At 43.1% G+C, this 17230-nt stretch overlaps 1 protein-coding gene across 1 annotated transcript; it reads left to right on the top strand.

The window, feature by feature from the left end:
* The first annotated feature begins 451 nt into the window (after window positions 1-451).
* Window positions 452-17060, top strand: agpat2 (1-acylglycerol-3-phosphate O-acyltransferase 2 (lysophosphatidic acid acyltransferase, beta)). Its single transcript, XM_076757750.1, has 6 exons — window positions 452-854; window positions 8707-8840; window positions 12284-12459; window positions 12708-12803; window positions 14189-14261; window positions 14376-17060. Exons 1-6 carry the CDS (start codon window positions 679-681, stop codon window positions 14531-14533), a joined length of 813 nt encoding a protein of 270 aa, XP_076613865.1. The 5' UTR covers window positions 452-678; the 3' UTR covers window positions 14534-17060.
* Window positions 17061-17230: the final 170 nt, after the last annotated feature.

Raw genomic sequence — 17230 nt, forward strand, 5'->3', positions numbered from 1 at the left:
TCTTCCAAATCATGTCAAGTAGAGCGCTTGGACATGGGTGAAACTTCATAGCCAAGGCTACGGGACAGTGTCAGATTATAGCCAAGGATTGGATTATCACTGCTAATCCAATTACACGTGTTGCTCTGTAATCGGCTGTCAAACTGGCCTCATGGTAAGGACAGTCCTGTTGGGGTGAATCTGCATTGGTTTAGTACAGCAAACTGAAATTTGAATGTTTGGCCACATAGAACTTTGAAATATCTTAAAGGGGCTGTGATTGTGGACACACATGTTTAAAACTTGTGTTTTGACAGTGAATGTTAATTTAATCTAATATCATACAGGTCATAAAGTAAACATGCACTGATGGAATTGTTTGTTTTTTGCTTGTGACATCAGACACACTGTCTGAGCAACCGGAAATGGAAAAAACACAACCGATGACGTCTTGACTCCACCTCATGATGCCATTTAGCAACAGATGAGCAACGTTACAGTTCATTTTGGGTAGCCAGGGACGAGCATTGCTATCGCTAGGGTGCCCTAAAGGAGAACTTAGTAGTGTGTAATGTTCGTCAGGGTCGCGGTGTCTCCCTTCGCTCTTGCACCGTAACGTTTGCTGGGCAGCGGTTTAGCGGCTTCCTCATCCCCACCGCGTGTGTTATTGCTGGCAGGGAGTTGCAGTGGTGGGTCGCTATGGATGTGCTGTGGATGATACCCCTGCTGCTGATTCCACTCCTGATGTGGACCAGCAGCACGTTTGTTTTTTATTTCAAAAAGTGCTTTTATGTCGCCTGGATGATGTGTTTGGCCCTGGTTACGATCCCTCTGTGTATACTGAAAAGCGGAGGCAGAGACATTGAAAACATGAGGTGAGTTTGTTTGCATAATAAATGTCGCTCGCGGCGGCGTCTGACAGCTAGCCAACGTTAGCATGCTAGCTGGCTGGCTAGTAGCAGCCATAGTTGATATTAAACATTCAGATTACGTTTGCTAGCAACATACCCGGTTTTAATTCAGATGAGGGTTATGTTAACATAACAGTACTGTAACGATCGGCAGGTTGTAGGGTACCAATTCATCTGACATTTAAAAGGAAAATTAAATAAAACGTAAGTAAATACAGGGTGCATTTTTAATCACACATATGCTAACATTAGCCCCCTTGACACACTGGCAGTTGTAACGTGTCAACGTTAGCTGAGAACTAGAATGCTAACATTAACATTTAACGTTAAGCTCCTGTTTAGCGAACAAAGTCAGGCCATGCTCTGACTATTCCCGCTGTGGGTGAAACAATTCTAGTCTTGCATAACGATAATTGTCATGTTTTCTGTAAGCATGTGTGCTAACTTCATCTCCCTCCAGTCAAATACCTGACATTGTAAGTTTTAATGAGGGGAGCACATAGCTAAGTATATCACAGGGCTATCATTGTTTTGCTAGCGTCGGTGTCAGAGCCGGTTTTTGTGGTAAAACATTAGGATTTACGCTTCCTAAATCGGTTCAGCAATTTTGATGATGCAACGGATACAAGTGCAGCTATGTCCTCACAGATGTCAGAGTGTCTGTTTGAGGTACACATGTGCACTTTAAATATGCAATCCAGCTCAATAGCCTGCTATAACTTCCATCGTTATGAGGTGTGTGAGTGAGTTATTGAGGCCAGTGGTGGTGATGGTGTATAAAATATTATACTTGAAGGTGGATCTCATATCTAGACCTATACTAACATATATGTGAGGGGCTGAATATTAGAAACCTCAGAGCCAATAAAATCTAATACAGCAGCACCCACACAGCTACAACTTTTCTAATGTAACATACTATAGGTGCAGACAATGGCCCTGTGGGAATGACCCCTCGACCTTACCACTGGAGAAACATGTCATGTTATACTCGAGACACACACACACACACACACACACACACACACACCAGCAAGGCCAACTGATAGCTTGTAGGATAGAAATGTAGTACGCCTTTAGCGTCAGTGTCCACTTTGGGACAGCAGGATTTTTGTCGTTGTGGTTAAACCTAGATGCTGAGGATGGATTGTTGGACACCAATGACTACATTCCAGTAATCACCTTGACGAGTTGGATGCCAGATGGCAATTTCCCCCTGATTAGAGTTGCCTTACTGAGTAGCAACAATGCTCATCCTCAGTGCAACCTCACTTGGCCTTGATCTGACAGCAGCCCTGTCAGTGACAAAGTTGACCTTACTGCCTCACTGCTCTAGGAATAACTGTTTCACAGTCACGTTAGCCATGGAACTGGTGTCATGTTGCACCCGTGTACCATTCTGTCAGCTCAAAGGTTATCTGGACCTGTTGACTGTGACAAAGCGGTTGAATCGGGGTCAAACCTTGCACAGAGAGTGAACAGAGTCTTGGATGCACGTTTTACATACCAGCCAGCTCTGGCAGAAAGAGTGATTCATCAAGGACAGAGCAGTCCGTCACAGTCATTTGCTGTCAGACGGGTACACAAAGGCCTGAATTCTGGGGTTGACTGTTTGCTCCACAGCTGACTTAGAGGACTTCAATGTAACAGTAAACTATAGTGGGACAGTACAGGCCTCTACAGTCAGAAGCATCCGTAGGATTCAAGTTACCATTCACATCGTGCTCGCTTCTCCTGAAACACTCCTGTTGGTTTTCAGTTTATTCTTAGTGTTTGCGTCTACAGACACACAGTTTTACCTGTCACTTATGCGAATGGCTACTTTTGGCTACAGCTTGAACTTTAATTATCTGGTAGGATCTCATGACAGCAGATAAAGGACATAGGTTTAGTTTCCTTCCTCACAATTGCTTGAGCTCAGGTTCCATTCTGCGTAATGGCTTTAAGCATCAGTGGGAGACTACCAGTGTTTGACTAAGCAGTAATCTTGTCACTCAGACCGTTAGGTGACTGACCTTTAAAGCCTACATAGTTTTAAACTACTAATTTTCTTGTCCCTGCCGTTCTGAACGAATTAATCCTCGGCTGTGTCACTCTGATCCTGTGACCATATCCCTGTCTTGAATATGACCTCTGACCTCAACACGTGAATTAGCTTTGGCACAAGTGTTTTTTTTATTAGTGCAATATTTGTAGGGATAACAGGTCAGGCCCACCTTTTATCTGTGACCAGCCAGTATCTATCTATGCAGGTAACAGACATACCTGTAGGTATGAGTGGAGCTTATTTAGAGACTGATAATGAAATGAACCATAGGAAGAGCTTAGTGGATTGGCCATAAAATAGTTCAACCAAGGCCATTTCATTCCCCTTGAACAATCTTACAATTGCTGCAACACTGGCTGAGTCATTGCATAACCACTTGCTTTTGCACTAGACTGAGTGTATTATCACTGTACTGTTGCGTTGAAAGATAACCCAAAGAGTGTGTTCTGGGTTAAAGGTTAAGGTGGTTTTACAATAGTAAACCTGTCAAATGTATATTGTATGTCCAAGGAAGGCTTAGCTTCAAGTGAGCCATCAGTGAAAGATGATTGCATTAGGTAGAAAGACAAGATAATGAACTCAAGTGACGAGTTCAAGAGCGTTCTTGTGTCTTTGAGTATGATGACACTGCGAGTTTTCCCTTCTTGACATAGTAATTAAAATCACTTTGATTTCATTGCCACAAATGGACTGTGTGGTAATTTTCTATTACCCGGCTCATCTTAAAAACAGTGAAAAAAAACTAAAGCCTAGCTCGAGTTATTCAGACACACACATATATATATATATATTAAAAAAACAAAACAAAACAGGTTAACCACATCACCTGAACTGTTTACTATCTTTGAAGGGAAAGTCACTCGGAGCATCCATAAATAGGGCCCTATGAATCTGTTTTAATTTTTTCCAGATTCAGTTTTTTCACCAAATTCACGGGGGATTGTTTTAGCAACGTCAAAACAAGACTAAAATATTTTAATTAACAAAAAAAAAAAAAAAAAAACATGAGGGATTTGCTCATTTGAGACGAATTGGCCTTGTGTAACCAAACAGTGGCAGATTAAAACTGCAAATTTACTGTTTATGTCCAGGAAATGCTCTGTTTTTTTCATCCTCAAGTGAATGGGTAAAAAATAATTAACTCTGTCATCAGGGTTAAATAAAGGCTAATATAATGTAATAAGTGGCTTTCCTGTTTTCAGTCCAGTAATTACAGTGAATTTAACCACAGAGACTTGCCACACGGAGAGCCTTGATCATTTAATTTCCTTTCTTTTGGAACAGGATACTGGAAATTAAGAATGGAAATGTTTGATCATTGTGTCATTCACTGTTGTACACTGTCAATGCACATGGAGCCCATTATTTCTAACATTTTGTTTCGGGGTTTGCGGCATGCATTGCACGCTAAAGCTGGAAATATTTGATGTGCAGTTTCTAAGCATATAGCTTTCAGGGTAATTACCTGTGTCTCTAACTTCAGAGAAGGGCAAGGTTGTGACACAAAAGCAAAATCTGTCATGAGAGACCCTTAATTACACGTAGATTGGAAGAAAGTATTTTTAAAATGAAGGCATATTAGGACAGCAAAAGAAGGCAGTTGGAGAAGGGAAATGATTCACTGATGAGGAAGGGACTTGAGGTATATTATGAAGTGATGGTGAGACAGAAGATGTGACTCTGTTCTTTTCCCGGAGAGGGAAGGTCATTCAAGTCGCTGGTGTAACAGAAGCCAGTTTTGGTGTGATACGCAGGAAAAATAGTGATTTTGTTATCCAAAATTTGCGGTTCAGTTTTGCATAGGAAAATGATTGCCAGTGAGAAGCAGGTGCAGATTTGGACAGTGAGCTGTGGCTGTGTGAACGTGAAGACATTTCTGTGGATTTGTATTGTTCTGCAGGTGTTCTTGTTTTTAGGACTCATCGTGTATGGACTTGCTCTGAGTTTATCAAGTCTTTTAAGCTTATTCTTTGGCCTTTGACAGTTAGTGAATCAGAGACAGACAGGAAATGCGCCCGTGGCGGGAATCCAGGCTCGGACATTGCGGTTGTGTGGTGTGCGCCTTACTCATCAGGCTACTGGGACGCCCTAAAAAGTCATTTTCAAAGAAAATATTTATTTCAGGATCACTGCATTTCAGTTTATTTTGTTGAGCTTTCTGATCTTATAGAAATCCCACATTTGACATATGCCTTTTGAGCATCCCTACGCTCACATAATGCACCTGTAACTCAGTCACAGTCATGGAATTGGCTGGTTTAAGGGACAGCCCTGTTGGCAGACTTTGGAGATATAACACCATTTGTGTTCATCACTGCAGAGGAATTATTACATTTGAATGTGTCTGATGAAGTCGGGAGCTAATTGAAAATGTTCCACAGAGGTGGTGACCTGATCATGTGGAGCTGCTGTTGTCTGATGACGGTTGAGATTTGATGAATCCAACAAGCCTTGTCTTGTGTGGTTCTTGACACAATCCCAAAACCCGAGCAAACACTTAACCCTCTGTGTAAGGCTGTGGTCTGTATTTGCTACACTTGGTCAGGTCTTTATTAGGTTTGGGTATTACAGCAATTAAAGCTGCATTCAAATAATTGAAAAAGGAACCTCTGTTCTTAGACCAGTGAAGCATGATGACTAAAAGTATTCGCAGCAGTATCCCAGCAGTCCCAAAAGGTGATGTAGAGCTCTGGGAGGGATCCCATCCCTTCCTGGAGACGTCTTTCTCTTCATAACAACTCGTGTCTTTTTCAGTTCAGGCAGAGTTACAGGTTCATCTAGAATCTCAGCATCTTGTTGACCTTTGGGAAGTAGGGATGTCAGTTTTGGTTAATGTTGCTTTCAGTAGCCCAACAGCCAGTAATCGGCAACTAACAGGTTAATTTACTCTGAGGAGCAGGCTGGACTGTGTCTCCCAGTCAGTCGTGTCCTGGAAGATTTCAGTGTCCCGGCCAAGTGGGAGAAATTCTGGTCAGATATCTTTTTATGAACTCTGTTTCCCATGTAAGTGACTGATGGGGACAGTGATTTTATAAAATGGTCCAGTATTGAATGAAAGTACTGCAGCTGTAAAACAGGCTGCAGTGTAATCCCTCTGGGCGCTTGCGCACTGTCAGTGTACGCCTGCTAAAATGCTTGTTTTTGCCGCTGAAGAGCTCAGATAGTTATTCTAAGTGTCTGACAACATTATAGAAAGGATCCTGACAGAGATAACCTTTTTGTTAAAGAGTAAGATCTGTTTGTTTAACCAGAAACAGACGCTGTATCGCTCTGGCCAAAGCCACCAGACTCCATTTACAAAACCAGTCATTTTATCATCATAAAACACTTCATTCAAACTCGACAGAAACAAAATAAAACTCACCCAAACCATCTTTGTTTGTCATTAGTGTTCCACAGTTGAAATAAACCCCTAATTCACAGAATCGGGAGAGGAGCAAGAGAAAGGGGGAAGTAGGGAAACCAGCATGTAGAGCCGAGATATATTCACATCTTAAATGGACCTAAATATGTGGGACTTCAGCAGGTTTTTACCAGGTAATGGAAACCGTGCTGTCAGTCAGTACTGATGAAGTGACAGGTAGTTGGTAGTTGTGATGTGGCTTTCGTTTGTGAGAGCTGTCCAACAGACAGCGGTCAGAGCTTGACTTTTAGTTCCTCCTTCTCCTCAAAGTTTTTCCAATGCTTGTAGTCACAGTAGCTCTCAGTGGCATTACATACTGAGGCTCTAGGTACCGAGCTAGTTCTTTGAATCCCGCGCTCTGCGCTGCACTGATTGCAGCATAAAGCATCCTTTGATTGAACACTGATGGTGATCCACTGCACCACCATGATGACCGGTCATGAACGTTTGTTGCTCCTTCAGTGCTGAGGCAGTTCTCATTGTTCTTTGCAGATTTTTGAGTCTTTCAGGTCATTTATCCTGCTTTAAGGCACAGTGCTTTTTGGTGTGTGAGGGCTAGTAAAAAAAAAAAAAAAAAGGAAAGTTAGGCGATCTTGCCAGCAGGCCACATGACCCCCTCCAACTGCAAGTATGACTTGAATGGAAGCTTCAGCACAGATTTGCAAAGCACTCCTCATTTACATAATTCCCCCATCTCAATGTTCAAATGGACGTTAATTTTCCGTTCATTATACAGTGTACATCTGCTATACTTGTATCTTTGGCTCTAAGAGTGAGAAGAGGTTCGTCCTGATGAAATGATGATCAGATAATGGCTAAGAATGGAGAGCTAAGTCGCTAATTGTGGTGCCAAAGATCTCTTTCCAGCCTTAGCAGCAGATTTTAGATACTGAAAATCAGCAGCCATGGTCAGTGTGTCTGAGGTGAGACACTGTATTGACTGAGGACAAGGTGGACTTTTGGACGTGTTAGAGGAAATGTCATGGATGTGAGTGCTGGGATGGACTCAGAGCCTGTGAAGCTGCATGATCAGATCGTGACACAGATGATCTCACCCTGGAGCTGATTGTTTAGAATCATACTGAAACTTTTCCAAGTGAGGGAAGAGGTCACCTTGGACGCGTCTTAGCAGAGTTCAGAACTGTTATCGCCTGTGTCTGCTCAAAGGTCGACTTTTATAAGTCTCTTAAGATAAACCCTGAGCAGAAAGGGTGGAAATACTGTGCAAAAAAGGTGCTTTTGTGTTTATTATGTTGGAGAATATTTAACCTACTTCTGAAAACAGTTTTTGAATAGCATAAAAACAGTATTTTTCAAGTGCAATACAACGTATGACATTAGTATTTTTCTCATAAGAACATTGGCAACAGTACTTTTTATAGCAGTAGGATTTTTATTGCATGTAGTATAATCTGTACAAATGTACATGTACATAGTTGTTTTTCTATTCTTTATCCTGTACACTTTTTATCTTGACTTTTATGCCACCATGTTTGCTTTTTGTAATGCTTGCTGTGGGATCAAAAAAGTCTTATCTTATCTTATCTTATCTTGAAGCCTCATTAAGTAACTTGATATTAACATCTAATCAAATGACTCTGTTGGAGCTGAAAGTTTATTTAAAATGCCAACTAATCACTGGTTCCATCCTCTCAGATGTGAGAGTTGATGCTTTGAATTGAATAAAAGGAATTTGAAGACACCAGGTCAGAGTGTTCAGAAATTTTCCTCTATTTTCTGCCATTTTTTCAACATAGTGATGAATCGATGAAGTCATTGTCATATAAATCATTAAAGTGTGAAAACTGAATAAATAATTATTGAGCAAATGTTTTTAAAAAGCATAAAATATGCATTTACCCCCGCTCTCTGAAGCCGGAGTGAACAAGAAACCAAATCTCCCCTCGCTCCTCCTCTGCTTTTATTAGTATTAATATCGACAAATGACAGTATTGATTTGATTTGTTAAATCCCCAGATCGGCAGCATGAAATGTTTTGACCTGCATGCAGGCAGATGGTGGGCCATTCGTTCTCAAAGCTCATTGGAGCGTTGTTCTTACCTCAGGCAGGTATTTAACGAACCAAGAAACAAGCAGCACTAATGGGGATGTTGTACGTGGTTGATCTGCCAGATCTCTTGTATTTCGAAGACAGTCGTGACTGTTTTCTTTCATTTAGGTCACATTTTAAATATCTGAGCTGGTGTTCTTGTAATATGCTATAAAACCCTCGTATTTAACAGATTCCACCTCCAGCCTTTCAGCGTAGTTCTGGTTGATGATATGCAGCCTACATGCTACGATCACATGACTGTGATCAGTAACCTATGCTTATCCAGGACTCTAATTAACCTTCTTCCCCTCAGGATTATCCGCTTCATGGTTCGTCATGTGAAGTATTTCCTGGGTCTTCGATTTGAAGTGAGCGGCTGGGAGCATCTGCAGACAGAGGGACCCTACGTCATCATCTCCAACCACCAGAGCTCCCTGGATGTTTTGGGTGGGTGAATATTTTTGACGTATTCACTCTCAGATGACAGAAGACTTTGACTGCATGCAGTCCATATTTGGACAGTGATGCATGGATCTGAAATGAAACAGTGACTTTCAGCTGTAGTGTGAGGGAGTCAACATCTGCATTCTGTGAACTTTGACCTTTACTATTAGTTAGATTTCTTTCAAATTTAACTGAATTTCAAGAAAATCAGCAGAGGAAAATGCAAATTTTCCGTGATTATTAGGAGTTGGTTCTTCGAGATAAACAGCTGGTGGCTCTTATTTGCCAGTCAGATGCCGTTAAAACACTGCAGGAGAGGAAGGTTTGACAGCCAAAACTGAACCAGTGAAAAACAGTGTATTAATGTGAGGCATGTTGGAGCCTCCTCGTCGCTCCACACAGGTCGACACCGCTGCCAACGTCTATTAAACGTCGTCCTGCATAATTAAATCATTCTGGTTTTAAAGTGAGGCTGAAACAATGTGGAGAGGTTCAGAAATGCAGCAGGTCTCATCTGTTTTTCAGCACTGACCTAATTATTTTGTTGGTTCATATTAATCATTATGCAAGATGCTTCTGCAAATTGCAGCTTTTGCTCAGCGCTGAGTTTTGTTGTTTGTGTTCATGAACTCAAATAAGATCAGATTCACTGAGGCGTACTTTCAGCTCTTCACCCTGAGCAATTCCACTCCAGATGCGGCACACTCACACATTTTTGGACATTTTAGTTGACAGAGCGGCGGTCCTCTGCAGATGGAAGAAGTCTACTTTTGCACTGGTTGAACGTGCGTATACATGTGGCGAATCTCCGCTCCCTGGCCAATAAAACAGACAAGCTTCTTCTGTTCAAAGGAACTAAAAAGTGTTGTTCTGTCTCTGCTGCCCTGTTAGTCAATTTAAGAAGTCTGCTGACTTTTATTCTGGCCTGTGTTGACGTCCCACCTCAAGCTTGTGTGAGCAGGATGCTGCACAGAGCACATCCATACTCCCTTATCACAATCCTGCAGGATTTTAATGGAGACGGTCTCAGCCGTGAGCTGCGAAACACTGAATCCTGCTTTGAGAGTGCTCTGACTGCTGACCTGGATGAGCTCACCGTGACACAGGAAACCGTCCCCTCACACAGTTTGCAACTGCGTGATGACCTGAATGTATTTAACTGTAGAGTTGATAGGCCCAGGCTCACACCCCTGACCTGCTCCCACTCCGACTATGTCCTCATGAAGGCAGCTAACTCAGAAAAACACACTTTACATGTGACAATAATTAGTCCATCGTTTAAGAAAAAGGCCCAGCAGGACTTACTTCCTGCATTTTTTTGTGTCTTTACAAGAGTAAATAGATGTTTGCAGCTTGTTTAAATGTGGTAGAAGATATTCTATATATGCACACACACACACTCACACAGTCAAATTCAAATTCAGTCAAATTTCATGCTCATTTGGTTGACGACTGTAATGTGTGAGGATATGTAAAAGAGACTAACTAAATTTGGCTGCATTAAAACACAGCATGTGTGATCACAGAGAGCAGGATTGTCTCCAGCAGCTGGGTCGGAGCAGGATCAGTTAGTCACAGTCTGGTTTGGATCAACCACCAAAGAGTACAAGAACAGACTCAAATGAAGAAGACATCGAGGGTGCCGCCGTGCCTTCACATCCAGGACGTAACATCACACGTTCAGACTTTAAGCACGTATTCAGGGAAGAACCACGTTTCCTGGTTCTGGCTGCTGAGGCGGGTTGCAGTGTCATTTAGGCAATAGTCCTGCTAAAACTGGGACAAATGTAAGATTACACCAGCTTTGTGGTGACAAGAGGTTTTTGCAAAATGGAGAATGAATTGCAGCAGAGCGCCACGCAACCACATAGATTATTTTAACATGCTTTGTTTTGATTTGGCACGGCCGACCGTAGACGAACACGGTGAACAATAAAGAATTCGCACATGGCTGGCCTCACAGGACCCTCTCTGAATTAAAGGCTGATTATAAATGTGCCATTTACTGTCAGTTTAGACGGAGTTAAGAGCACGTTGGCTCTTGGTGCCTGTGGTTTTTGCATGTGCCGGCGTAGCCCATCCGTCTTGGTCCTAAATGTGAGTGTTGAGGATGCTCATTTAGCAGAGGGATGCTTCCTCTCCACCAGTGCCAGGCAGAGTGACGAGGGCAGGCTCCAGGCCAGGGCAGTGACAGCAGGGGGAGAGCTAGGCATCTAATTAGCGCTGAGAAAACTCAGCATGAGTCTGATTTGGCGTCCAAGTTGCCATGCCGACTGCTACACCCAGCCATTAACAGCTGCTCATCCCGGAGCTGATGTGATGCGATGAGGAATAAGATCCCTCACCTCCACAGCTAGCGTAGCGTCTCTTTCTGATGCCGTTTTGCTTCTGTCTGCTCCGTTTTTCAAGGTAACAAAATGCTAATTGTAGTCACTTCCAAAATAAAAGTTATATAAATAGATCAATAAATAGTCATTTTTAATGATTTCTTGCTGTAGCATAGACGCATCTGTCTGGGCTGTTTCCCCTCTTTGATTTCACACACTTTGACTTCCTTCCTCTAATACTGTGCGTGTTGGACATCTCGCACTGCTCGGTCTTCTGCACCAGCTGCCTTTGCACGAAGGTTAATCACACATGTCTGATTGCATAGTGCCAGCGCTATTCACAGAGATAAAGTCCCATCAATAAAGTGAAATTTCTTCCCCGGTGTCATGTGTGTTGCATCAGCAGACTTTATACATGATGAAATCTGGGTTTTGACAAGGCCACAGAGAGATAAGATGGAAAGGCCAAAGCTCATCCCAAACTGGGCACATGGAACTTGCATTTAGTCGTCCATGTTGAAACTTCATATGTCAGAGACTTCTTGCTTCAAACCAATTCTGATGTAATAAGCTTTGATGGACATTATTAAAGCAGGCAAACTGGCTGTGAGGACAGAGGCTACATGACGGCACATTAACCAACGTCCTCTGTGAAAATGTCTCTGAAATTACAAAAGTTATAATTAAGTTTTCAATTAACTGTAAAGTTTCACACTTATGGCTTAAAGTTTGGAGCTGAAGCTGATCTCCAGAAAGTCAATTGCATTTGTTTACAGCATCTTTAGTCACTGTTTTAGTCGCAGTGTTTCTGGATTTGTGTTTGTTAGAGTAATGTGAGACATTTTGGATTCGCTTCGAGCACTTTAATGTCCTAATTTTGCTGCTGCTTTTGATTCACATGCTAGAAAACTGAGCTTATCCATTGACTGAGTCTTATTTCTCGTGCTCACATTCTGCACTCACGTATGAATGACAGACACGGCTGTCATTGGAGAAAACGTGTCACATAATGTTTTAGCTCTGAAGTGTTTAACATCAGTGTTTCTCATTGACACAGTGAGTGAGTAAAGATAGAATGCTGTATACTGAAGAGTGAGCCTCTTCTCCTCTGTTCTTTAGGTCTAATGGAGATCTTACCAGACCGCTGCACCATGATCGCCAAGAAGGAGCTGATTTACGCCGGCACGGTGGGCCTCATTTGTTGGCTGGGTGGCATCGTCTTTATCAACCGCAAGAAGACGAGCGATGCCAAGAGCGTCATGGCCGACGCTGCCAAAACCATGTTGGACGACCAGGTAATCTGTCAGTGTATCAGTGATGATGATAAGCTTATCTGAGTGAAACTGTTTTACAGTGTTTACGTCCCTGAAGAGTTAGCACTTCATGCTTTTTGGTTTTCAAAGGTAGATTGTTTGTCAGAGTAAGTTGATGCTTAGTCATTTGTGGTTTTCTTTGTTCTTATCACAAAGTTTGGTTTTTGACACGTTGGGGATGACATGGGAGGATTAAATCGCTGTTTCTTTCCCTCCTTTGACCTCCACAGATTCGTCTGTGGGTGTTCCCGGAGGGGACGCGAAACCAGAGAGGCGACCTGCTGCCCTTCAAAAAAGGAGCTTTCCACCTGGCCGTGCAGGCACAAGTCAGTGCTTCAAATTCACTTTCCTCTCTCTTTTTCGTTTCTCTGTGCGCCGAGTCGAGCAAGCGTGAGACATCCCGTCCCGTCCATGTCCCCATCTATACAGCCAGTATTCCATGTACTGTAATGTACACCTCATCATGCTCAGTCACTTAACCCTGCTGGCAAGAAGGCCTGTGATGATACTGGCTGTGTTCCAGGAGACTCGTGCCAGCTTTTGACTCCTAAAAGAGAGAGAGGGGTAGTGTTGCCAGAAATGTGCTGATTCTAAACACATGGGGGAGCTAGCAACCTTAAATGGTACAAGGCAACATGATGATTTTAACCTAATCCAATGTACAGACGCTGTCATACACAACAGCTTTGAAAAGATCCGAGCACTTTGGTCTGTTTACACATTCATTGTGATATTTCTGGTACTGTCTGCTCTGAGGTTGTCCTCAGTTGTGCATGATGCAACTTCTCCCGAAACTCCTCACACCAAATGATCGGAGGGCGGGCGGTCGCAGCTCCCGCCACAGACTGACTCCAGAGTAACCGTCCGCTCAGCTGTGCGCGTTTATGAGCTTTATCTCAGCGTGCCTGCAGCTGGGAGGTCTCCGCTCTCGAGCTGATGTTTTGCAGCACTCACTCCGGGTCAGACAGGTGGAATGAATTAAAAAAACATTATTGCTGAGTGAGATCTGGCGAGAAACTGCAACTCGGTTCACCCCGGGCTGCTAAAGATTGATATCAGTTTGGTTCAGATATGCGCCGGGAGGCTGCAGGAATAAAGAGCCGCTGCTCCTGATTAACAAACACGGTCGTGTTTTCTGTAGGCGCTCCGCTTATATGATGTACAAATAGTACAAACAGATGTGCTCGGTTTTGAATCGTTGTGTGTCTGTTGGCATAAAGTAGCAGAGTAGCTGCAGCCTACAGTCCTGTGTTTTGGTTTTGCTGTACACTCGAGGCTGTTCCTGTGTGGACGTAGACTATTTCTATCTCTCCGTGTTTGCTTCTGCCGAGTTACAGCGCAGCCTTTTCATTTGTACCCAGCCGGCCAGATTGAGTGGAAGCAGGACAGCCCCCAGGGGGGGCCACGTTTGGCTCAGCCAGTCCTGTCGAAGGGCCACTCGGGGGGGCCTCGAGAGAGCAACTCGGCCTCTATTAGCAGCAGTGGAGGAGATGGAGATGGCTCGTGTGGCGCTGGTTGTGTGTGTGAGAGAGAACGTGATGTTGGTTCAGTCAAGCGTTTCTGTCGGTTTGTTTCTCGTCTTTTGGTTTGCTGTGGACAAAGAAAATGGGCAAATATGAAGTTTAAGAGCCAGATTACTTTAGATTTGTCTTCTCAACATCAAAGTTAAGAGAGCTAAAACGTTGAGCTTCTTTCCTCTCTTGTTTTGCAGGTACCCATCATACCCGTCGTTTTCTCCTCCTACAGCAACTTCTACCTACGGAAAGAAAAGCAGTTCAATTCAGGTAACTCCGCTTGATTGTCCTCCGTTTTCCACGTCTTTGCAGTTGCACGCAGGCCTGCCTTCACTGTGCATGACATCTGAGACCTCTGACAGTGAAGCTTTTCTGCCTCCGCAGGGACCATCAGATTGAAGATCCTTCCAAAGATCGAGACAAAGGGCATGACGTCAGACGATGTAGCATCCCTCTCTGACAAATCCTTCGACCTGATGCGCTCTGCCTTCTTGAGCGTCTCCGACTCCATGACCCAGAGCAATGGGCCGTTGAGGCACTGAACATTCACCATGCTCCCTCCTCTTTTTCTCCTCTGTCCCTGTCTGAGACCCATTCCTCCCCCCAGACCTCCCCGCTCTCCCCAGGTTGTCCCATCACCTGGCCAGGAAACAACATGACACAGGTCTCTTGTCATGAAATCTCTTCTTGTCTAGTTGACGCCTGGTCCAGTCCGCCTCTGGCCTGACCATACAGCACAGTCAGTCCCGACCCTCACTGTGTCTGCAGCAGCGTCGGCAGCGGCGCTGCTCTGCACGCCGTGAGCGGAGTGACGGACGGCGAGCCGAACAGTATGGATGTGTGTTGTTCTTCATGCATGCCTTTTGGATGGCTTTGTCCACCTTCATCGTTGCTTTGATCTCTGGCTTCGGAAGCCTGGCTTTATTATTGTCTTATTTTATCACCGTTTTGTACTTTTCTTTTGGCCTTTTCCTCCCTTTTTTTTCTCCGTCTGCCTTCTGCTTAGCAGATAAACCTCAGCGTTTTCTCGTTTCTGCTCATAACTGCGTGGATATTCATGTGTTCCTCTCACGCTGCCTTTGTTTTAGTTCTCCTTGGACACACACATACATACACACACACATTCAAAGTACCCCATCTCCTTCCTTCCTTTCCTTTTAGTGTGTTCTCCCCCCTTTCTGCATTCCAGTCTCTTGCCTAAAGACAAAGGGAGCGGGGTCTCCACGAGCGGTGGAGTGCGTAGAGGCGAGAGGTCGACCCCGGTCGGCCGCGGACTTCTTTGGTTCTGTCTCTCTGAATTCAACTCTTAATCCACATTGGCTCTTCAACTCAATGACCAATAGGTCCATGACATACTTCATGATGTCAGAATGCAAGGAATTCAAGGTTACAGGATACAGAGTGTAACAATAGCACCCATCTGTACTGATTTAATGGACTTAAGCGGACTGATCAGTTTTCAATGTTGTGCATTGTTGGTGTATCTTTGTGCATTCTTTCAGTTCGTCTCGGCAGAAGATCAGAAGCATCGAGCAGCAAGTGTCTTCTCGCTTTCTTCTTTATTTATTTCTACATCAGATAATCTGGTTCTTGTTTTTTTTTTTTTTTTTTTTTTTGAATAGTGATCACACGTTTTTTGCTCCTCAGACGGAACTCACAAGTGAACCTATTTAAAGATGTGTCAAAAGGTGATTTCATATTGTGCAATGTCAAGCTGTTCTATAAGCATTACTGTTCCAAAGTGCAAGCTACCTGCTGTGCCATGACAGAGCGGTTTTTGGGAAGTTTCCAACGTTCGCCCGTGATTATCTCACTCTGACCTGCTCAGTCAGCCATCCAGTGACTGATTTCACTTTACCAATGATAGAAGATATAGAAGATAGCTCTCGCTGTGCGGAAGAAGGTGACACTCGCGTAGAATTGTGACTGATTTCATTTGTTCTGATTAACTTGAAGATTCTCAGATTACTAACAAACCTGCTCAAGTCGTCATCTCAGAAGAGTTTAAGGGTTGTCCCTGTTTTTTGTTTTTTTTTAAGTCAATATTAAAGTGAATAACTTTGTTTTAGCTGTGACGTTCTGAATCAGTCGTTAAACAGCCTCATAGGAGAATATTAGATTTATTTAAAAAGTTGTGGAAATTTTGGCCTTAAGTTTGATCGGTTGTTGTTGTTGCTCTCGATGGATAATTTATGTTTTATGATATGTACTGACGATGACTTCTCCCAGATAGAACTGACTGAGCTGTTTTTATTTTACATCCAGGTCTTCAATTTGACATCGCTCACTGCCTTTACGCTGTTTGCAGAATCATTTATTTTGCCGCTTTTGCCCCTGAGAATGTAACTCAGCATTCAGGATACTGCATCTTACTCTATTGGATGAAGTTATTGTATTTAAGTGGGATGTTTTCTTGCACATGGCTGGCATCAAATCTAGAAATGTATTTATTCGACCATAAAATGTTAAATTGAGGCTGACCTGCTGTGTGCACACACCTGAGGAGGTTCACCTGGCGAATGGATTCATCACTACTTTGGTACCAAGCCTGTACACTGCTGTTCATAGCTGAGTGCAACAGTAGTTTTTAAATATTAATGGTCAAGGTTTCATTTATATTCAAGGACAATATGGAATATATGCCCCTACTAATTCTAATTAATCAAATTCTGTACTTTTTTTTCCGAGTTTGAATATATTTATTGACTTTTTCTTATCTGTAAGAGTCTATTTTACTTTTGCAGCAAGTGGTTTGAATGTTATCAAGTACTCTACCAAATGATTTCTCCCAAAATATGACCTGTAGCATATAGATTTTGCTCATGTTGCTAAAGTTTGATCATTGATTTCCTGCTCAGTTCTCGGTCATTTTGTAATACAGATGTGTGATTTGTGAGGCTTCGTGTCGTGAGCCCGATCCGGCGGCTCACAGGCTCGGCCACAACCGATTTTTGGGCAGTAGTTTACAAACTCATGTGTAAGATATTGGAAAAGATTCAAAGTATTCTGGACCTTAATAAAGCACTTTTCATGCTGAGGTTGGGTTGAAAAATAAAGAAACAGACTTCGAGTTTTGTCAGATTTTCACTAAAGCTGTTAAAGTTTAATTGGTTCAGCTGTGGCTTTAGATGGATACGAGAACCAGAGCTGACATCCTGCAGAGCCTCGTGTGTGTGTGTGTGTGTGTGTGTGTGTGTGTGTGTGTGTGTGTGTGTGTGTGTGTGTGTGTGTGTGTGTGT

Source organism: Chaetodon auriga, chromosome 19, assembly GCF_051107435.1.
Source record: "Chaetodon auriga isolate fChaAug3 chromosome 19, fChaAug3.hap1, whole genome shotgun sequence".
In the NCBI taxonomy this organism is placed as follows: Eukaryota; Metazoa; Chordata; class Actinopteri; order Chaetodontiformes; family Chaetodontidae; genus Chaetodon; species Chaetodon auriga.